Genomic DNA, 23,927 nt, shown 5'->3' on the forward strand with positions numbered 1-23,927 from the left:
GACAGAATATTTCACATTTTATTTTCTCGTCAGTAACCTCCAAGCCCCTCACCCCTCAGCGGGGTACCCTTTGCCCCGCTGCATTCCCGCAATCTGCGGCTTAGCCTGTGCCGCTGCTGTCCACGGCCGTCCTTACTCGAAAACGTCCTTGCACTTGAACCAGTACTTGGCGATGGACCGTGGGTACGGGGGCCGAGAAAACGCCACCCTCTTGGTCTCCAGGTCAACCCGGTAATAGTCACCTGAAATCGCAGTGGAACACCCCGCTTAGTACAGGAGCATCATTGACAGCGTCCTGACCGTCTCGTACGGAAATACAACACATCCGACCACCAGACCCCACGAACGATTGCGGGAGCGGCTGAGCGGATCACCGGGGTCTCCCTTCCACCCACTGGGGATATGTATCAGGATCGCCGCGTTCGCAGGGCTCTTAACATTGTCAATGAAACCCACCCCACACCACAGTTAAACAATCTCTTTGACCCCCTACCATCAGGCAGGAAGTACCGCAGCATGAGGACAAGGTGTGTTAGGATGGAAAAGAGCTTCTTCCCCCAGGCGATTAGAGTACTGCGCTCCCTGACACCACCCGGGTCTCATCACGTATGAAGCCCAGCTGGCGTTATCTCTTTACATTTCAACTTGTGTGGTAAATACATCTTGTGATAAATGTTTAGTCTTCTGGAATATGCTTTATTCTTTATTTCTTTGTGGTAATATTACTTTATGTATTTTTGTGTGTGAGTTACATGTTCCGTGTTGTTCACCCTGGCCCGGAGGAACATTGTCTCATTTGGCGGTATACATGTGTACGGTTGAGTGTGCGTTCTATGTTCCGTGTTGTGCACCTTGGCCCACAGAAACATTGTTTCGTTCGGCAGTATACGTGTGCACGGTTGAGTGGGAGTTACATGTTCTGTGTTGTTCACCCTGGCCCGGAGGAACATTGTCTCATTTGGTGCTATACATGTGCACGGTTGTGTGTGAGTTACATGTTCTGTGTTGTTCACCCTGGCCCGGAGGAACATTGTCTCATTTGGTGGTATACATGTGCACGGTTGTGTGTGAGTTACATGTTCCGTGTTGTTCACCCTGGCCCGGAGGAACATTGTCTCATTTGGTGGTATACATGTGCACGGTTGTGTGTGAGTTACATGTTCCGTGTTGTTCACCCTGGCCCGGAGGAACATTGTCTCATTTGGTGGTATACATGTGCACGGTTGTGTGTGAGTTACATGTTCCGTGTTGTTCACCCTGGCCCGGAGGAACATTGTCTCATTTGGTGGTATACATGTGCACGGTTGTGTGTGAGTTACATGTTCCGTGTTGTTCACCCTGGCCCGGAGGAACACTGTCTCATTTGGTGGTATACATGTGCACGGTTGTGTGTGAGTTACATGTTCCGTGTTGTTCACCCTGGCCCGGAGGAACATTGTCTCATTTGGTGGTATACATGTGCACGGTTGTGTGTGAGTTACATGTTCCGTGTTGTTCACCCTGGCCCGGAGGAACATTGTCTCATTTGGTGGTATACATGTGCACGGTTGTGTGTGAGTTACATGTTCCGTGTTGTTCACCCTGGCCCGGAGGAACATTGTCTCATTTGGTGGTATACATGTGCACGGTTGTGTGTGAGTTACATGTTCCGTGTTGTTCACCCTGGCCCGGAGGAACACTGTCTCATTTGGTGGTATACATGTGCACGGTTGTGTGTGAGTTACATGTTCCGTGTTGTTCACCCTGGCCCGGAGGAACATTGTCTCATTTGGTGGTATACATGTGCACGGTTGTGTGTGAGTTACATGTTCCGTGTTGTTCACCCTGGCCCGGAGGAACACTGTCTCATTTGGTGGTATACGTGTGTACGGTTGAGTGACAATAAACGGAATTTGAACTCTGCTCGGTCTTAAGGATGGGATTGTGTCCCGACCGCCCTCTCGGTCTCCAACCCCGGACAACCGTGTCACCCATTCCTCCTGCCCTTCGTCGCCCTCTGGGAGGTCGCCAGCCCTGGCCCCACCTTCCGTATCAGCGTCTCCCTGAAAATCCAAACCCTCCGGGGGAACTGAATGGGGCGGGGGCCTCGGATTAGCTGCGCCGGTAATCTGAATATCCGCAGCAACCCGTGGGGTAGGGATGGGGGCCGGCAGGGTAACGGGAGTGGGCGAGTGGCCGTCAGGAAACCCCGGGTTTACCGTCAGTAAAACCCTGCAGATGGGACGGCACGGTAGCGTAGTGGTTAGCGTAACGCCTCACAGTGACAGAGATCCGGTTCGATTCTTGCCGCTGCCTGTACAAAGATTGTTCATTCTCCCCGGGACTGAGGAGATTTCTCCGGCCACTCCAGCTACCCCCACATTCCCAAGGCGGGCGGGTTAGGGTTAGTAGGATGTGGGCTCGCTATGTTGGTGCCGGAACACCTGCGGGCCACCCCAGTGCATCCTTGTTCTCTGTTGTGTATTCCATGTTGACTATGTCCCAGAACCGGACGGGGATGGCAGGGGAGAAGGGGGAAAGGGAGAAGACTGTCTCAAGGATCGGGGTGAGGAGGAAGGGTGGTGAGGAATTTGTCCCAAGGCTGGGCGGAGATGATGGTGAGGTGGAAGAGAGGGAAGATTCTTCCGGATGGAGAGGTTTGGGTAGGGCGAGACTGTCCCAGAGCTGTTGTGGGGGAGCATTTCACGTCGATGTTTCAATGTCAGGCCTGGTTGGTGTCTGAGGAGAGAAACTGTGGACATTTCCGCTCCAAGATCCTGGTCAAGCTGGAACATTGGTGAAGGTTCTCCCTCCAGAGAGGCTGCCCGACCAGTACCCTCTGTTTTTCTTGGAAGGAATAGACCCAGGGCGAGACTTTGGGATCGCCCATCCCATAACCTCTACTTGGATAAGGCCCCGTGAACTTCAATCCAGTGACACCCAGCTCCCGCAGTCAGAGCAGCGATGTTCACGTGATCGTCGAGCAGTTCAGTACCACGTGGTACCGACACTCATGTCGGTCAGTGGTCTCCTCGACTGCCACTCTCGGGTTGGAGGAGCAACCTCTTATATAAGGTCCGAGTAGCCTCCAACCCGATGCCATCGGCACCGATTTCTCAAACTTCCAATCATTTCTGTACTCCGTACTCATTCACTCTCCTCCGCCGTTTGCCGCCTTTCCCTTTCTCCTATGGTCCACTCTCCTCGCCTATCAGATTCCATCTTCGTCAGCCCTTTACCTTTTCCACCTATCACATCCCAGCTCCTTACTTCATTCCCACCTCCCACTCCTCCTATCACCTGCCTGCTCCTACTCCTCCCCCAACCTCTACGTCCGCCTTTAGTCCTCCCCGATGAACGGCTTGCTTCCCGCCCTGCTCTTTCCTCCAGCAGTTTCTGACTGTTGCTCAGAGCAGCACAGTGCAGGCCCTTCGGCCCACGGCGTTGTTCTGACCTTTTTCATTTCAAACATCAACCAAGCTACTGGTTCCCGCATCGGCGGTGTGTTTTTCCACATTTTCGCCTGCGCTTCGGGGTGGGGAGGGATCAGTCTATGGCAACCCCAGGGTCGGGTGTTGGAGGAAGGGAGGGCATGCAGGGACCGCGGGGAGGAGGAGGGTTTGGAACGAGGAGCCATTACCTCCGGAGAAGAAGAAGACACTCTGGCAGGGCACAAATATGTAGCTGTCATCTTCGTCGCTGGACCAGCGCTCTTCCTGGGAGCTTTTCTGCCATCGTTTCCCGCTGCGCTGGTGCCCCTTCTCCCCGCTGCGCCGGTGCCCCTTCTCCCCGCTGTGCGGGTGCCGCTTCCTCCCGCTGCGCCAGCGACCCTTCTTCCCGCTGCGCCAGCGACCCTTCTTCCCGCTGTGCGGGTGCCGCTTCCTCCCGCGGTGCCGCGCAATCAGCTTGCTGACCTCGAAGAGTTTCCCAGTCACCGCCGAATCTATCCGGGCAGGAAGCCCACGCCAGACATCACCGGTGCGGAATGGCCCGAAGGTGCCAACTGTAAGGGAGAGCAGAATGTGGTGTCAACTCGGCTGCCCGGGCTCCAGGAGAGAATGGGGTCGCGGCCAGCTGTGTGTCCGCAGCTGGACACTCAGCCAGAAGTGTAATAGCATCCCCACAGTCGGCCAGATGTGTAACCGCACCCCGGGCGCTCGGCCAGATGTGAAATTCATGGAGACAGACATCTGTGCAGGCTTGTTATTGCCTATAATCAAAGCAGAGGTTCATAGCGTGTTGGATAGTCAGGGTACGGGGAAAAGGCAGGCAAAAGGAGCTGAACGGGATAATCAATTAGCCATGACCGAACGGTATAGCAGGCAGAACGGGCCGAGTGGCCTGATTCTCCTCCTATACCTCATGGTCGGCCAAGGCCAATGGTGAAATAAAGTGCAGAGAACCGTGAAATGGAAAAGTGAGACGGACAAAACTGAAGGTAAAACGGGGAAGAATAAAAGATGCAGAGAGAGTCATACGAGTCATCGAGGACACAGTAGAAACACACACCCTTCAGCCCATCTAGTCCGTGCCGACCGAGCGAGTAATCTGCCTAGTCCCATTGACCCACCCACCATTGCCCTGAAAAGCCCTCCCACCCCGGTATTCCCTTAAATAATAAATATTCAACTCGAGCCCAGTTCTTCCGGCAGCCCGTTCGACACTCTCACCACCCTCTGGGAGAAGTTCCCTCTCAGGTGTCCCTTCAATAGTTCACCTTTCACCCCTGACCTCTGACCTCAAGTTCCAGTTCCGCGCAACCTCAGTGGGGGAAAAAGAAGCCGCTTGCATTTAACTAATCGATACCGCTGATAATTTTGTATTTCTTTGTCAACTCTTCCCCTCATTCTCCATGGTTCCAGGGAGGAAAGTCCCGATGAAGGGACTTGGCCCAAAACCTCGACTGTTTATATCCTCCATAGATGCTACCTGACCCGCTATGTTCCTCCAGCATTTTGTGTGTGTTAATACCAATCTATTCAACTTTTCCCTATTAATCAGCTCCTCAAACGTCCCAGCAAAGTCCTTGTTCTCTGCACTCTTCCAATCTTATTGATATCTTTCCAGCAGGTCGGTATACCGCACACAGTATTCCAAAGTTGGCCGCACCAACACTGGAAAACCGGGCACCACACTAGAGTGGGGTGGAGAAGCCCACGATCCGGGGAACAAGCCGTTACCTCTCCCAGGTGACCCAAACAGCTCGGTGAAGAAATCTTCCTCCCAGTCGAGAAGCATGAATTGGATGTATCTCCGAAAGGAGACAGAGATGGATACCCTTGCGCACTCCTCTTGGCTGGGCTGGCTTCTAAAGACGTACTTCCAATAGTCACGGCCTGCAGACGAGAGGGTCGGTCAGGAACCGAGATCGGTGGTGTCTGGCCAGTAGCTGAACAGCACTCAGATGACAGGAAATCTTGCCTTACCCTTGAAGAAGTAGACTTGCTCTTTCCCGCGGATGCCAGATGCTGGCAGTGCCAATGCGGCGTCAACATCGTCCGGAATTCCGGGAAATTCTTTCTTGATCAGCTTCGGGAATCCGGCCTCCATGTCGCCATTGTGGAAACGCCAGTAAAACTTACCCTGGAGAAGGAGAGACAGACTCTACAAGTGCATTGTCGCGGGCAAAGGGTTAAACACAGCGTCAGACAAAACCCATCCACTCATCTGGGCAAAGTCGCTCTACACTGACACTCCCGGGGTCAGACACAGAGTAAAGCTACCTCTACACTGTCTCATCACACACTCTTGACATCAGCTGTGGAGAGGACGTTTCCAGAAAGCACAGACAAGGACTGAAAAGACGCCATTTAAATCAGAGATGAGGAGAACTTTATTTGGCCAGAGTGTGGTGAGTATGTGGAGCTCGTCGCCGTTGAGTACATTTAAATCAGAGGTTGGTAGGTTGTTCATTAGAAACGGCGTCGAAGGTCAGGGCAAGATGGATGGAGAATGTGGTCGGGAGGGATAGTAAATCAGTCACGATGGAATAGTGGGCTGACTAAATGGGCCGAATGACTTCATCTCAGACTTATAGTATTATGGTGATCCTCGGTCTGGAATGGTGGATGAGTGACCCACATTTCTTATCTTCCCATCGATCTGCTGCCTCGACACCCCGCACTATGGATCTCAATCAATGTAAATTAACGCCGCAACATAGATTCAAACCCAGAGAAACGACCACGCCTGGCCCCAGTCAGAAGCCCCTCGGACCTTGAACAGATACGTCTTTCCCTCGCAGTTTATTCGTGTGAAGGCAGCATCGATGGGGCCCTGCACTCCCCACACATCGTGAATCAGCTTAGGATATCCATCAGCTACACCGTGAACACTCAACTCATAGCCGTACTTCCCTGAGGAAAGAAGAAAGTAATGGGTCAGACACTAGGTGGCGCTCCCTCCACACCGTCCCATCACACACTCCCGGGGTCAGACACAGAGTGAAACTCCCTCCACACCATCCCCTCACACACTCCCACGTTCAGATACAGAGTGAAACTCCCTCCACACCATCCCATCACACACTCCCGTGGTCAGATACAGAGTGAAACTCCCTCCACACCGTCCCATCACACACTCCCGGGGTCAGACACAGAGTGAAACTCCCTCCACACCATCCCCTCACACACTCCCACGTTCAGATACAGAGTGAAACTCCCTCCACACCATCCCATCACACACTCCCGTGGTCAGATACAGAGTGAAACTCCCTCCACACCGTCCCATCACACACTCCCGGGGTCAGACACAGAGTGAAACTCCCTCCACACTGTCCCATCACACACTCCCGGGGTCAGACACAGAGTGAAACACCCTCCACACCATCCCGTCACACACTCCCGGGGTCAGACACAGAGTTAATCTCCCTCCACACGGTCACATCACACACTCCCGGGGTCAGACACAGAGTGAAACTCCCTCCACACCGTCCCATCACACACTCCCGGGGTCAGACACAGAGTGAAACTCCCTCCACACCGTCCCATCACACACTCCCGGGGTCAGACACAGAGTGAAACTCCCTCCACACCGTCCCATCACACACTCCCGGGGTCAGACACTGAGTGAAACACCCTCCACACCTTCCCCTCACACACTACCGGGGTCAGACACAGAGTGAAACTCCCTCCACACCATCCCATCACACACTCCTGGGGTCAGATACAGAGTGAAACTCCCTCCACACCGTCCCATCACACTCTCCCGGGGTCAGACAAAGAGTGAAACTCCCTCCACACCATCCCCTCACACACTCCCTCAATCAGACACAGAATGAAACTCCGTCCACACTGTCCCATCACACAATCCCGGGGTCAGACACAGAGTGAAACTCCCTCCACACTGTCACATCACACACTCCCGGGGTCAGCCACAGAATGAAACTCCCTCCACACCATCCCATCACTCACTCCCAGGGTCCGACACAAAGTGAAACTCCCTCCACACCGTCCCATCACACACTCCCGGGGTCAGACACAGAGTGAAACTCCTTCCACACTGTCCCATCACACACTCCGGGGGTCAGACACAGAGTGAAACACCCTCCACACTATCCCATCACACACTCCCGGGGTCAGACACAGAGTGAAGCTCCCTCCACATCGTCCCATCACACACTCCCGGGGTCAGACACAGAATGAAACTCCCTCCACACTGTCCCATCACACACTCCCGGGGTCAGACACAGAGTGAAGCTCCCTCCACATCGTCCCATCACACACTCCCGGGGTCAGACACAGAATGAAACTCCCTCCACACTGTCCCATCACACACTCCCGGGGTCAGACACAGAGTGAAGCTCCCTCCACATCGTCCCATCACACACTCCCGGGGTCAGACACAGAGTGAAACTCCCTCCACACCGTCCCATCACACACTCCCGGGGTCAGACACAGAGTGAAACTCCCCCCACACCGTCCCATCACACACTCCCGGGGTCAGACACAGGGTGAAACTCCCTCCACACCGTCCCATCACACACTCCCGGGGTCAGACACGGAGTGAAACTCCCTCCACACCGTCCCATCACACACTCCTGGGGTCAGACACAGAGTGAAACTCCCTCCTCACCGTCCCATCACACACTCCCGGGGTCAGACACAGAGTGAAACTCCCTCCACACTGTCCCATCACACACTCCCGGGGTCAGACACAGAGTGAAACTCCCTCCTCACCGTCCCATCACACACTCCTGGGATCAGGATGGATTCCTGTCACAATATGTTGACAGGCCGACTAGGGGGAATGCTATGCTAGATCTAGTATTAGGTAACGAACCGGGTCAGGTCACAGATCTGTCAGTGGGTGAGCATCTGGGGGACAGTGATCACTGCTCATTGCCCTTTAGCATTATCATAGAAAAGGATTGAATCAGAGAGGACAGGAAAATTTTTAATTGGAGAAGGGCAAATTATGAGGCTATAAGGCTAGAACTTGCGGGTGTGAATTGGGATGATGTTTTTGCAGGGAAATGTACTATGGACATGTGGTTGATGTTTAGGGATCTCTTGCAGGATGTTAGGGATAAATTTGTCCCGGTGAGGAAGATAAAGAATGGTAGGGTGAAGGAACCATGGGTGACAAGTGAAGTGGAAAATCTAGTCAGGTGGAAGAAGGCAGCATACATGAGGTTTAGGAAGCAAGGATCAGATGGGTCTATTGAGGAATATAGGGTAGCAAGAAAGGAGCTTAGGAAGGGGCTGAGAAGAGCAAGAAGGGGGCATGAGAAGGCCTTGGCGAGTAGGGTAAAGGAAAACCCCAAGGCATTCTTCAATTATGTGAAGAACAAAAAGATGACAGGAGTGAAGGTAGGACCGATTAGAGATAAAGGTGGGAAAATGTGCTTGGAGGCTGTGGAAGTGAGCGAGGTCCTCAATGAATACTTCTCTTTGTTATTCACCAATGAGGACGAACTTGATGACGGTGAGGACAATATGAGTGAGGTTGATGTTTTGGAGCATGTTGTAATTAAGGGAGACGAGGTGTTGGAAAAGATTCTTAGAGATAGGATCTATGGGCATTTAGAGAATCATGGTCTGATCAGGGACAGTCAGCATGGCTTCAGTGGTGGAGGCAGATACACTAGTGAAGTTTAAGAGGCGACTAGACAGGTATATGGAGGAATTTAAAGTGGGGCGGTTATATGGGAGGCAAGGTTTGAGGGTCGGCACAACATTGTGGGCCAAAGGTCCTGTAATGTGCTGTACTATTCTATGTTCTATGTTCTATGTTCTATGAAGTGAAGCACCCACCACAATGTCCCATCACACACTCCTGGGGTCAGACACAGAGTGAAACTCCTTCCACACCGTCCCATCACACACTCCTGGGGTCAGACACAGAGTGAAACTCCCTCCACACCGTCCCATCACACACTCCCGGGGTCAGACACACAGTGAAACTCCCTCCACACCATCCCATCACACACTCCCTGGGTCAGACACAGAGTGAAACTCCCTCCACACCGTCCCATCACACACTCCCGGGGTCAGACACAGAGTGAATCTCCCTCCACACCGTCCCATCACACACTCCCGGGGTCAGACACAGAGTGAATCTCCCTCCACACCATCCCATCACACACTCCCGGGGTCAGACACAGAGTGAATCTCCCTCCACACCGTCCCATCACACACTCCCGGGATTAGACACAGAGTGGATCTCCCTCCACACCGTCCCATCACACACTCCCGGGGTCAGACACAGAGTGAAACTCCCTCCACACCATCCCATCACACACTCCCTGGGTCAGACACAGAGTGAATCTCCCTCCACACCATCCCATCACACACTCCTGGGTCACATACAGAGTGAATCTCCCTCCACACCGTCCCATCACACACTCCTGGGGTCAGACACAGAGTGAAACTCCTTCCACACTGTCCCATCACACACTCCTGGGGTCAGACACAGAGTGAATCTCCCTCCACACCATCCCATCACACACTCCCGGGGTCAGACACAGAGTGGATCTCCCTCCACACCGTCCCATCACACACTCCCGGGGTCAGACACAGAGTGAAACTCCCTCCACACCATCCAATCACACACTCCCGGGTTCAGACACAGAGTGAATCTCCCTCCACACCATCCCATCACACACTCCTGGGTCACATACAGAGTGAAACTCCCTCCACACCGTCCCATCACACACTCCCGGGGTCAGACACAGAGTGAATCTCCCTCCACACCGTCCCATCACACAGTCCTGGGGTCAGACACAGAGTGAAACTCCTTCCACACTGTCCCATCACACACTCCCGGGGTCAGACACAGAGTGAATCTCCCTCCACACCGTCCCATCACACACTCCCGGGGTCAGACACAGAGTGAAACTCCCTCCACACCGTCCCATCACACACTCCCGGGGTCAGACACAGAGTGAAACTCGCTGCACACCATCCCATCACACACTCCCGGGGTCAGACACAGATTGAATCTCCCTCCACACCGTCCCATCACACACTCCCGGGGTCAGACACAGAGTGAAACTCGCTGCACACCGTCCCATCACACACTCCTGGGGTCAGACACAGAGTGAATCTCCTTCCACACTGTCCCATCACACACTCCCGGGGTCAGACACAGAGTGAATCTCCTTCCACACTGTCCCATCACACACTCCCGGGGTCAGACACAGAGTGAATCTCCCTCCACACCGTCCCATCACACACTCCCGGGGTCAGACACAGAGTGAATCTCCCTCCACACTGTCCCATCACACACTCCCGGGGTCAGACACAGAGTGAATCTCCCTCCACACTGTCCCATCACACACTCCCAGTATCAGACACAGGGTGAAATACCCTTCTTACAGGGTCACAGGTGAAATCTCAAAATCTCGTCCTTCACTCTTAGTAAGCTCCCCCCTCCTCCCTCCCCCACCCCCAACACCAGAGGGAGGTTCAGGGATCACCCCAATCGCATTCAACCTTCAGGGGAGTTGCCTCCACCGTGCCTCCTCTCCCGAGAGGAAACTCTGCATGCAGTTGGTACCGACTTCAATTCCAATTCAATCCCCAACATTGGAACTGAACAGTGGGCTGGGAGCAAGGCCGTCCCTCCCCTTGTCGCTGCAGATTTGATCCGCTACCCAGGGCTCTGCTGTGTGCGTGGGGTTCAGTGTCACCAACGCCTTCCCACGGGAACCAGGGAACGAAGTAGGAACATGGACAAAAACGGACAGGGGGCTGGTGTGATTCCTTGGGATCTCCCTGCATCCAGAGGGCCCAGTGTTGTCGGCAACGAGGGTGAAAGTTGGAAATGCCCTACTGCACGCTCCCCTGTCCACAATAGAGGTGAATGCGCCGGGAGAGCGGTTGCGGCGAGCACCCACATCAGTCCCAGCGGAGGGACAGACTCGAGGGGCCGAACAGCTTTGTCCTACTTACCCACAAAGGCGAAGGTGGATCCGTTCTTCAGCTCGGTGATCGCATCGAATGGCTTATTACTGGTGCACGCATCCGCTGGTTCCGGACTCGGCTCCGGTTCTAGGCTCGGCTCCGGTTCCACACTGGGTTCCGGTTCCACACTGGGCTCCGGTTCCACACTGGGTTCCGGTTGCGGGATCGGCTCCGGTTCTACGCTCGGATCCGGTTCCACACTAGGCTCCGGTTCTGGTTCAGGATAGTTGTCCGTCCCATTTGGTTCGGGATAAAAATCCGGATCATTCTGTTCATAATCCCAATTCGGCCAGTACGGTTCGGAATAATAATCCGACCCATTCATGAAGCCTCCATCTACTTCATCGTCCAGGAAGGGAAACTCATCCCCGCGAGCTGACCACAGAGAAAACATTGTTAGTTAATGACCAGTTACTTTCTCAAAACAGACACAGAGTGAAACTCCCTCCACACCGTCCCATCACACACTCCCGGGGTCAGACAAAGAGTGAAACTTCCCCTACACCGTCCCATCACAAACTCCCGGGGTCAGACACAGAGTGAAGCTCCCTCCACACCGTCCCATCACACACTCCCGGGGTCAGACACAGAGTGAAGCTCCCTCCACATCGTCCCATCACACACTCCCGGGGTCAGACACAGAGTGAAACTCCCTCCACACCGTCCCATCACAAACTCCCGGGGTCAGACACAGAGTGAAACTTCCCCCACACCGTCCCATCACAAACTCCCGGGGTCAGACACAGAGTGAAGCTCCCTCCACACCGTCCCATCACACACTCCCGGGGTCAGACACAGAGTGAAGCTCCCTCCACACCATCCCATCACACACTCCTGGGTCACATACAGAGTGAAACTCCCTCCACACCGTCCCATCACACACTCCCGGGGTCAGACACAGAGTGAATCTCCCTCCACACCGTCCCATCACACAGTCCTGGGGTCAGACACAGAGTGAAACTCCTTCCACACTGTCCCATCACACACTCCCGGGGTCAGACACAGAGTGAATCTCCCTCCACACCGTCCCATCACACATTCCCGGGGTCAGACACAGAGTGAAACTCCCTCCACACCGTCCCATCACACACTCCCGGGGTCAGACACAGAGTGAAACTCGCTGCACACCATCCCATCACACACTCCCGGGGTCAGACACAGATTGAATCTCCCTCCACACCGTCCCATCACACACTCCCGGGGTCAGACACAGAGTGAAACTCGCTGCACACCGTCCCATCACACACTCCTGGGGTCAGACACAGAATGAATCTCCCTCCACACCGTCCCATCAGACACTCCCGGTGTCAGACACAGAGTGAAGCTCCCTCCACACCGTCCCATCACACACTCCCGGAGACAGACACAGAGTGAAACTCCCTCCACACCGTCCCATCACTCACTCCCGGGGTCAGACACAGAGTGAAACTCGCTACACACCGTCCCATCACACACTCCCGGGGTCAGACACAGAGTGAAACTCCCTCCACACCATCCCATCACACACTCCCGTGGTCAGATACAGAGTGAAACTCCCTCCACACCGTCCCATCACACACTCCCGGGGTCAGACAGAGTGAAGCTCCCTCCACACCGTCCCATCACACACTCCCGGAGTCAGACACAGAGTGAAACTCGCTGCACACCATCCCATCACACACTCCCGGGGTCAGACACAGAGTGAAACTCCCTCCACACCGTCCCATCACACACTCCCGGGGTCAGACACAGAGTGAAACTCCCTCCACACCGTCCCATCACACACTCCCGGGGTCAGACACAGAGTGAAACTCCCTCCACACCGTCCCATCACACACTCCTGGGGTCAGACACAGAGTGAAGCTCCCTCCACACCGTCCCATCACACACTCCCGGGGTCAGACACAGAGTGAAACTCCCTCCACACCGTCCCATCACACACTCCCGGGGTCAGACACAGAGTGAAACTCCCTCCACACCGTCCCATCACACACTCCCGGGGTCAGACACAGAGTGAAACTCGCTGCACACCGTCCCATCACACACTCCTCGGGTCAGACACAGAGTGAAACTCCCTCCACACCGTCCCATCACACACTCCCGGGGTCAGACACAGAGTGAAGCTCCCTCCACACCGTCCCATCACACACTCCCGGGGTCAGAAACAGAGTGAAGCTCCCTCCACACTGTCCCATCACACACTCCCGGGGTCAGACACAGAGTGAAACTCGCTGCACACCGTCCCATCACACACTCCCGGGGTCAGACACAGAGTGAAGCTCCCTCCACACCGTCCCATCACACACTCCCGGGGTCAGACACAGAGTGAATCTCCCTCTACACCGTCCCATCACACACTCCCGGGGTCAGACACAGAGTGAAGCTCCCTCCACACCGTCCCATCACACACTCCCGGGGTCAGACACAGAGTGAATCTCCCTCTACACCGTCCCATCACACACTCCCGGGGTCAGACACAGAGTGAAGCTCCCTCCACACCGTCCCATCACACACTCCCGGTGTCAGACACAGAGTGAAGCTCCCTCCACACCGTCCCATCACACACTCCTGGGGTCAGACACAGAGTGAATCTCCCTCCACACCGTCACATCACACACTCCCGGGGTCAGACACACAGTGAAACTCCCTCCACACCGTCCCATCACACACTCCCGGGGTCAGACAGTGTGAAACTCCCTCCACACCGTCCCATCACACACTCCCGGGGTCAGACACAGAGTGAAACTCCCTCCACACCGTCCCATCACACACTCCCAGGGTCAGACACAGTGTGAAACTCCCTCCACACCGTCCCATCACACACTCCCGGGGTCAGACACAGAGTGAAACTCCCTCCACACCGTCCCATCACACACTCCCGGGGTCAGACACAGAGTGAAACTCCCTCCACACCGTCCCATCACACACTCCCGGGGTCAGACACAGAGTGAAACTCCCTCCGCACCGTTCCATCACACACTCCCGGGGTCAGACACAGAGTAAAACTTCCTCCGCACCGTCCCATCACACACTCCCGGGGTCAGACACAGAGTAAAGCTCCCTGAGTTGGGCACATAGTGAGGCTCCCTCCACACCATCCTATCACACACCTGGGTTCAGACAGGGAGTAAAACTCCCTCCACACCGTTCCACACGTATTCTCAGAGCAGGTATCTCTCAGCTTAGGTGGGAGACTGACCAGATGTGACGTCAGTCAGTGCGTTCAGAGAGGGGAGGGATGGAGGGTGAGGCAGTTTTCAACATCTGTAGCTAGTTGGAGGGGAGAGACCTGCAGTTTTAGAGAGTAGGTCACCTGTAACTGGAGGTCTGGGGACGGCTGCTGTCAGATCCACCAAGGCTAAGGCGGCTGACAGACAGGGCTGCCCTTACAGGGAGATTCCCCTCGCCCCGAGACACTTCCCTCCCTGAGCCCGTCACCTGGCGTGCTCCCTAAATGAAGAATGGTTTTTACCCCCACACAAAGGGTTTATGTTTGTGAATGGGAACACGTTGCATCTAATGATCAGAATGCCATTAGTTTCAAAGTAAATTTCTGGTCCGTGGTGTGAGATTCTGCTTGGGGAAAGGCCAGTCTTAATGTTATCAGAATGATCTGCAAGGTTAGATTGAGACAGACTGGTTTCATACATAAGAACATAACATAAGAACTTAAGAGATAGGAGCAGGAGTAGGCCAATCGGCCCCTCAAGACTGCTCCGCCATTCAACAAGATCATGGCTGATCCAATCTTAACTCTAGTTTTCACCGAATCCCACAAGGCAACAGTGCCAACCAACAGGGCACCATGCCGCCCATTTTATTATTCATCCCGCCCAAACCCATGTGATCACCCGGGGGAAAAAAACCCGGGGAAAAAATCTGGAAAATTCCTCTCCGACCCATCCAGGCTATCGAAAACTGGTTTAGGAGATCACATGGCTGATCTAAACCTAGCCTCATGTCCACTTACCTGCTCACTCACCGTATCCCCTAATGCCATTTTTATCCAGGAAAATGTCTATCTCCGTTTTGAATTTATTGAGTGTAGTAGCTTCCACAGCTCTCTGGGGCAGCAAATTCCACAGCCCCACTACCCTCTGAGTGAAGAAATTTCTCCGCATCTCAGTCCTGGAATGGCATCCCCTTATTTTAAGATTATGCCCCCTTGTCCTAGTTTCACCCATCATTGGGAACATTCTCCCCGCATCCACCCGATCAAGCCCCTTCACAATCTTATATGTTTCAATAAGATCGCCTCTCATTCTTCGGAACTCCAATGAGTAGAGTCCCAATCTACTCAACCTCTCATCATACATCAACCCACTCATCCCCGGAATTAACCTAGTGAACCTTCTCTGCACTGCCTCGAGAGCCAGTATGTCCTTTCTTAAATATGGACACCAGAACTGCACGCAGTACTCCAGGTGTGGTCTCACCAATACCCGGTACAACTGCAGTAAGACCTCCCTGTTCTTATACTCCATCCCCCTAGCAATAAAAGCCAGCATTCCATTGGCCTTCTTGACCACCTGCTGCACTTGCATACTAACTTTTTGTGTTTCCTGCACCAGGACCCCCAGATCCCTTTGCACAGAAGCACTTTCCAGTTTCTCTCCATTTAGATAATAACTTGCTCTATTATTTTTCCTGCCAAAGTGCAAGACCTCACACTTGTCAGTATTATATTTCATCTGCCAAATGTCTGCCCAATCGCTCAGCCTATCTATGTCCCCCTGCAGGGTTTCAATGTCCTCCGCACTCATTACACTCCCTCCCATCTTTGTGTCATCAGCAAACTTCGATACGTTGCACTTAGTCCCTTTCTCCAAATCATTAAAAGTATACCCAAGGTATACTTGGTAAACGTGAAGTTTTGAGAGTAAAAGCTTGTACGTGCCTGTAAAATAACAGGTATAGGGAATTCAAACAACAACACACACAAAATGCTGGTGGAACACAGCAGGCCAGGCAGCATCTATAGGAAGAAGCACTGTCTACGTTTCGGGCCGAGACCCTTCGTCAGGACTAACCGAAAGGAAAGATAGTAAGAGATTTGAAAGTAGTGGGGGGAGGGGGAAATGCGAAATGATAGGAGAAGACCGGAGGGGGTGGGGGTGAAGCTAAGAGCTGGAAAGGTGATTGGCAAAAGTGATACAGGTATAGGGAATTCTGGTTTTTGGGAGATATTGAGACTGCGGTTAGTCAAATGAAGAGATGCATAGCAGGTCCAGGCGGGTAGAAGCAAATGTGGTGCTCATGAAGCACAAGAAATGTAAGAGAGCACTCAGGTCGGAAACTAGGAGGGCTAAAAGGAGGCACGAGGTGAAGCGGAATTCGAAGGGACTCTGGTGTCCCGGTGTGGCCTCCTGCATATCGGTGAGAGCCAACGTAGATTCGGATGCCGCTTCGCCAAGCACCTACACTCCGTCCGCCAGAAAAAGCAGGATCTCCCGGTAGCCACCCGTTTCAATTCTACTTCCCATTCCCATTCCGACATGTTAGTCCAGGGCCTCATCTACCGGCACGATGAGATTGGAGGAGCAACACCTCATATTCCGACTGGGTGGCCGCCAACCTGACGACATGAACATCAATTTCCCGAACTTACAGTAATTGCCCCCTCCTGCTTCACAATGCCCCATTCCCGTTTCCCTCTCTCACCTTATTTCCCACCTGCCCATCACTACCCTCTGGTGTTCCTTCTCCTTCCCTTTCTTCCATGGGTTTCTGTCCTCGCCCATCAGATTCCCCCTTCCCCAGCCCTTTATTTCTTTCTCCAATCAACTTCCCAGCTCTTTATTTCACCTGTCCCCCACCCCTCCCGCTTTCACCTGTCACCGTGTCTCCTTCTTCCCCCTCCCTCCACCTTTTTACTCTGACTTCGCATCTTCTCTCTCAGTCCTGGTGGAGGGTCTCGGTCTGAAATGTCGACTGTACTCTTTACCATAGATGCTGCCTGGCCTGCTGAGCTCCTCCAGCATTTCGTGTGTGTCGCTTGGATGTCCAGCATCAGCAGATTTCTGGAGTTTGGGGTTCTGCAGCTGTGTTAAGAGCAAAAGGATTACGAGGGACAAAGTTGGCCGTCTGGAAGACCAGAATGGTAACCATGCGTGGAGCCCACACAGATGGGGGAGATCTTGAATGGATTTCTTGCATTTGTATGTACTCGGGAGTGGGACACAGAGTGTACTTATGTGAAGCAAAGCAGCATCAACTTCATGGACCCTATACCGATTACAGAGGAGGAGCTGTTTGCTATCTTGAGGCAATTTAGGGTGGATAAATCTCCAGGGCCTGACAATCTGCTCCCCTGGATCCTGAGAGAGGCAAGTGCAGAAATCACAGGGGCCCAGGCAGAGATATTTAAATCATCCTGAGCGACAGGACAGGTACCAGAGGATTGGAAAGTAGCCAATATTATTCCGCTGTTTCAGAAAGACCCTAAAAATAAACCAGGAGATTATAGGCCGGAGAGTCCAACGTCAGAAGTGCGAAAGTCATTGAAAGCTATTCTAAAGCACTGGGTTTAGGAGCATTTGGATAGGCATGGACTGATTACATCATCGTTCTTGGTAGTTCATGTCTGACAATCTTAGGGAGTTTTTCGAGGATGTTACCAGGAAAGCAGGATGAAAGAAGGCGGTGGATGGTGCCTACATGAACTGTCGCAAGGCATTTGACAAGGCCCTGCATTGGAGGTCTGTCAGGGAGGTTCCGGTGCTCAGCATTCGAGATGTGGCAGTAACTTGCGTTAGACATTGGCTTTGTGGGAGAGAGTGGAAGCAGAGGGTTGCCTGTCTGACTGGAGGCCTGTGACTGGTGGAGTGACGCAGGGATCAGTACTGGGTCCATTGTTGTTGTCATCTATACCGATGATCTGCTTGACAATGTGGTTAACTGGATCAGCAAGTTCGCAGATGACACCAAGGTTGGGGGTGTAGTGGACAGCGAGGAAGGCGATCACGGCTCGCAGAGGGATCTGGACCAGCTGGAAAATGAGCTGAAAATGGCAGATGGAATTTAACACAGACAAGTGCAACAAGTTTCACGTCACACGCAGGCAATAATAAACCTGATTCTGATTCTGAGGTTTTCCGCTTCAGAAGGACCAACCAGGGCGGGTCTCACACGGTGAACAGTAGAAGCACTGAGGAGTGTGGTGGAACAAAGGGATCTGGCAATACAGGCCCATAGTTCATTGAGAGTGGCGCCACACGGGTCAAAAAGAAAGCTTCTGGCAGGTTGCCTTCATGAATCAATGTATTGAGTACAGGAGCTGAGAGGTTATGATGAAGTTGTATGAGACTTTGACCAGGCCTCATTTGGAGCGTTGTGTGCTGTTTTGGTCGCCTGTCTACGGGAAAGATGTTTCTAAGTTTGAAAGAATACAGAAACAATTTACAAAGATGTTGCCAGGTCCGGAGGACGCGAGTTACTGGGAAAGATTGAATAGGTTAGAACTCCCGTTCCTTGGACGTAGAAAACTCTGAGGAAATTTGAAAGAGATATGAAAAATTATGAGGGGTATAGATAGGGGAAATGCAAGCAAACTTTTTCCAGGGAGGTTGGGAGGGGACTGCAAAAGGTCATGGGTTAAGGTTGAAAGGTGAAATGTTTAAGGGAACTATGAGGGGGAACTTCTTCACTCAAAGGGCCGTGAGCGTGTGGAAAGAACTGCCGGCGCCAGCGGTGTGTGCGAGCTCGATTTCAATGCTTTCCTGGTTTGGATAGGTAGGTGGGTGATAGGAGTGTGGAAGGCGATGGTCCAGTGCAGGATGATGCAAGTATTCAGTTCAAATGGTTTGGCATGGACTAGATGGGCCAAAGGGCCTGTTGTAGCTTTCTATGGCCCAATGACTCTATGCTTCTATCAGGAAAGCGACATTCCCATCAACCACATCCACTGCCGGATTCTACCTTTTATCCACACACCGTGGGTGGGGGTGGGGGTGGGGGGGACGACAATTCACATGGGCCATTTAACCCGCAGACCCGCACCTCTTTGGGGGGTAGGAACGAACAGGAGGACCCGGGGGAATCCTTTACCGATGCACCATCGATCTAAATGCGCCATGGCTTGTTGTGGCAATTGCTCTGCCCGTGACCGCAGGAAACCGCAGGGGGTCGTGGACGCAGCTCAGGACATCAGGAATCTCACCTGCACAGCTCACTGGCTCAGTCAGCATAATCCCCCTCCCCGGACTTTGTCTCTTCTCCCCTCTCCCATCGGACTGAAATTACACCCCACCAGGGTCAAGCACATATTCTACCGTGCTGTTATCGGACGCTTGAACTGGCCTCTCGGACGGTAAGTTGAACCCTTGGTCACAAATCTACAGCACCTCGTTGTGATTTTGCACTTTTTCGTTCACTTGCACGACAGTCTTGCAGAAGTGTTTACACTTCATGCTGCATTGTTACTGTTCTTGCTCAACGCACGGTGTAATGATTTAATCTGTATGAAGACTATGCAAGACAAACTTCACTGTACCTTGGTACAGGGACTGTAATAAACGAATTCCAATTCCAAACCTGCGCAGTCACAGGGATGATGTACAAACCACACTGGCAGCGTCGGAAGTGGGGATCGAACCCGGGTCTCTGGCGCTGTGAGACAGCAGCAGTACCCGCCGCGCTGCTGTGCCCGAGCTTGACTCTCTAACCTGAAGGATCTGGCGACCTTCCACCAGCAGACCCACACACCTCCCAGCCGTGACATGACTGCCTTCTCTACACCTGTACCCATGCACAGGGTCTCAAGGGCAGGAATCGCTGAGACTTCGGCAATTCAAACAAAGCACAAGATCGCTTACAGAAATTAATCAGCAAAACTGACAAGAACTCAGGTAAACGACATAAACCTTCAAGAATCAAAATCACTCTGCGTGTGTGTGTGTGCGTGTGTGTGTGTGCGTGCGTGTGTGTGTGTGTGTGTGACTGTGTGTGTGCATGTGTGTGTGCATGTGTGTGTGTGTGTGTGTGTGTGACTGTGTGTGTGAGTGTGTGTGTGTGTGTTTGCGCGTGCGTGCGCTTTGTGAGCAGTCTTTACTTTTTCCACAGACGGAGATGTAATCCCAGCAGCAACTTGAGTAGAAACTGCAGAGAGCGTCACACTGACACTTCTTTCCCAACTGCATCCCCAGATCACAGCGACCGACACAGGATTCTGTTAAACAGACAGCACAAGTTCCAATTCAGTGAAGCATTTCCTCAGTGTCACTCCTCCCTCAATGTAACCCTTCCTCAGTGTGACCCTCCCTCAGCACCACCCCTCCCAGACTGTGACCCTCCCTCAATACCACCCCTCTCATAGTGTGACCCTCCCTCAGTACCACCCCTCCCAGACTGTGACCCTCCCTCAATACCACCCCTCCACAGTGTGACCCTCCCTCGGTATCACCCCTCACACAGTGTGACCTGCCCTCAGCACCACCCCTCCCAGACTGTGACCCTCCCTCGGTATCACCCCTCACACAGTGTGACCCTCTCTCAGTACCTCCCTCAGTACCACCCCTCCTCAGTGTGACCCTCCCTCAGTACCACCCCTCCGTAGTGTGACCCTCCCTCAATGTAACCCTTCCTCAGTGTGACCCTCCCTCAGCACCACCCCTCCCAGACTGTGACCCTCCCTCAATACCACCCCTCTCATAGTGTGACCCTCCCTCAGTACCACCCCTCCACAGTGTGACCCTCCCTCGGTATCACCCCTCACACAGTGTGACCCTCCCTCAGTACCTCCCCTCCGGAGTGTGACCCTCCTTCAGTACTGCCCCTCCGAAAGTGTTTTCCCTGCCAATGTGCAGTGCTCCTACTTCCAACAAGACAGTGAAAGAGATAACGAGAAATAAAGAGATGAAGGGAGGTGTAGAGAAAGAGAGAGATGGCGAGAGAGATTGAGACAGGGACAGATCGAGAGGTTGGAAAGATATGGAGGTATATCTAAGGAGAAAGAGAGATGAAGAGTGAAAGATAGAAAGAGAGAATGAGAGGGAGAAAGAAATAGAGAGATGGAAAGTGATGGAGGGGCATCTAAGGAGAACGAGAGAGACAGACAGGGAGACTCAGAGAGGGAGAAATAGAGAGAGATGGAGAGACATCTAAAGAGAAAGAGTGCGAGAGAGAGATGGGAATGAGAGACGGTTTGAAGGAGAGGGATGGAGAAGAGAGAGAGGGGGGGAGAAATGGGAGACCTACAGACACAGACAGGGAGAAGGACGAGAGCGACATTGTGAGGTGCTCACAGACCCACAGTTTAGATTTCCACATTCCCGAGTATCTGGGAACCCCACCTCCACAGCTACTGGGAGTGGAGTCGGGGCATGGACATGGGGTAGACTGCTCTGGGGATCCTGGTGCCCCTGAATCAGCAACAGAAAGGGAGCACTCCTCACTCCCGACACCCCCACCCACACCATCCTCCACTCCCTGTGGCCCCCGCGTTGGTCTCAGGGCCCACAGAGCCAGTGCAGGATGAAGTCTCCCTGGTTCTCAGGGTTGACAAACCTTTTGCCACTGCGGGGAGCGGTGGCGCTGAGCCTCAGATGGGTGCGCGCACTCGACAGGGTCGCGCTCCCTCTTTCCACTCTGCCCTGTGGCCCCTGACCTTTGGAACTTCCTCAGTGTAGTTGTGGGAGGGAGGAAGGGGAGGACAGTGAGGCGAGAATAGGGAGGGGAGGAGAGAGGAGAATAGGGGAAGGAGGGGAGTGGAGAGAGGGAAGGCAGGAGAGGGGAGGAGGGGAGAGGAGAGAGGGAAGGAGGAGGAGAGGAGGGAGGGGAGGTATCTGGCCTCCTGTATGGACAAGGGCAGAACCCATTTCTGTCTGAGGTCATGCTGGCTCCTTCACTGCTACTGGGTCAGGACCAATGTTCCCTGCATAGGAATAGAGTAAGTCACAAAAGTAGGCCCTTCAGCCCGTCAAGACTGTACTTGGAGGGGAGAGGTTTCGATAGTGTGGACATCCATTGCCTTTTCCCAGGGAGGGATACGGCTAGACAAGTATGCGGGAGGAGGGGGGACAATGTCAGAGGTTTTTTTTTCACACAGGGAGAGTGCTGGGCGGGTGGAAGGTGCGAGGGGTGGTGGTAGAGGCAGATACATTGTGGACATTTAGGAGACATGGACGATCGAATAATGGAGGGCTATGGGGGAGGGAAGGGTTAGATTGATCTTGAACTATGGCGCCTCATGTTAGCCATTTCTGCACTGGAAAAAGCCCCTGTCTCTCCACTCTATCTATGCCTCTTATCGTGGTGTACATCACTACCAATGCGCCTGGGAAACGCTGACACCTCACCCCGCCATTCCTTCTTGTTCCCGGCGCATCTCCTAGAAGATACCTCATTGTTCTCTCTGAGATCTTCCGCCAGTCCTTGGTCACATTATTCTTGTGTTCTACCGGTTCCCGGTCTTCTTTAGACGATTGGAGGAATTTATAGTGGGGGGGGGGATGTCAGAGGTAGGTTTTTACACAGGGAGTGGTGGATGTGTGGAAATCGCTGACGGGTGGTAGTAGAGGCAGATACGTTGCGGGCATTTAGGAGACTCTTAGGATGACAGGTGGATGGAAGAAAATGAAGGGTTATGTGGGAGGGGAAGATCAGGTTTATCTTGGAGTAGGTTAAAGGATCGCCATAGCATTGTGGGCCGAAGGGCCTGTACTGTACTGGATTGTGTGTCCTATGTTGTGTGTTTTATCTGGCTAAGCTGGCTCTCTCATCGATTGATCCCTGCCCTGACTGGAAGAGAACCCATTGGGACACGCGATTGCCAGCAGAACCCCAGCAGCGGAACGGGCCGAGCGTTGGTGTTACCTTCATCGGCAGCGGCGGAGCTGAGCAACGAAAGGGCGACGAGGACAGTCCGGAGCTCCATGGCCAAAGATCTGATCGAGTCTGGAATGGGATCTCGGGATGTAACCACCTCGTGTTTGAGTTGTTGGGACATTTGTTTAAACTTCTAGTAATGTTTAGCGAAAGATAGAAGCCCATCGATTTTTTATTTTTGTAAATCGGCAAAACCATTTGATATTCTTCCGGGAATGAAGATTTCTTCACGTTACGGATAGCTGCCCCGCTTGCTGTGAATTTCCCCCCGTGAAATTCAGCGTGAAAGTGTCAGACATGCCAGAGAAATTGTTGTTTCGTGTTTGGGTTCCCGTTGTTTCCCGTTGACGGTGAACCAATGACTCAGTGACTTTCAGCCTGGCCATGACCGGGGACATTTTGGGGCCATGGTTTAAAAGATAAAAATATTTCAGCTTACAGATTTCCTGGTGCTCTGGCACACAGAAAATCCCAGAGATCCTGGGAGACTGGAAACGTGTTCAACGTGGCAATGAAAAAAATACAGCGGGCAGATCCCTCAATACCACCTCCTCCAGTAGTGACAATCCCTCCGTCCTCACCCCTCAGATTCCTCAGTACCCGCCTCCTCCAGTAGTGACAATCCCTCCATCCTCACCCCTCAGATCCCTCAATACCGCCTCCTCCAGTAGTGACAATCCCTCCGTCCTCACCCCTCAGATTTCTCAGTACTGCCCCTCCAGTAGTGACAATCCCTCCGTC

At 53.2% G+C, this 23,927-nt stretch overlaps 2 protein-coding genes across 2 annotated transcripts in view; one reads left to right on the forward strand and one right to left on the reverse strand.

Annotated features, from left to right (window-relative positions):
* On the reverse strand, positions 1 to 23,331 carry LOC140731572 (vitronectin-like). The gene is made up of 8 exons (XM_073053095.1): positions 23,175 to 23,331; positions 20,413 to 20,529; positions 11,373 to 11,759; positions 6,196 to 6,335; positions 5,406 to 5,562; positions 5,160 to 5,315; positions 3,620 to 3,982; positions 1 to 242 (listed from the first exon to the last, which is right to left on the reverse strand). The coding sequence occupies exons 1-8, from the start codon at positions 23,305 to 23,307 to the stop codon at positions 133 to 135; spliced, it is 1,563 nt and encodes a 520-aa protein (XP_072909196.1). The 5' UTR covers positions 23,308 to 23,331; the 3' UTR covers positions 1 to 132.
* Positions 20,183 to 23,927, forward strand: part of rskrb (ribosomal protein S6 kinase related b) — a 46,077-nt gene continuing 42,332 nt past the window's right edge. Inside the window, exon 1 of the mRNA XM_073053099.1 lies at positions 20,183 to 20,209. The gene's annotated coding sequence lies outside the window, so the exon portion shown is untranslated. The remainder of the gene's footprint in view (positions 20,210 to 23,927) is intronic.

Source organism: Hemitrygon akajei, chromosome 8, assembly GCF_048418815.1.
Source record: "Hemitrygon akajei chromosome 8, sHemAka1.3, whole genome shotgun sequence".
Lineage (NCBI taxonomy): Eukaryota > Metazoa > Chordata > Chondrichthyes > Myliobatiformes > Dasyatidae > Hemitrygon > Hemitrygon akajei.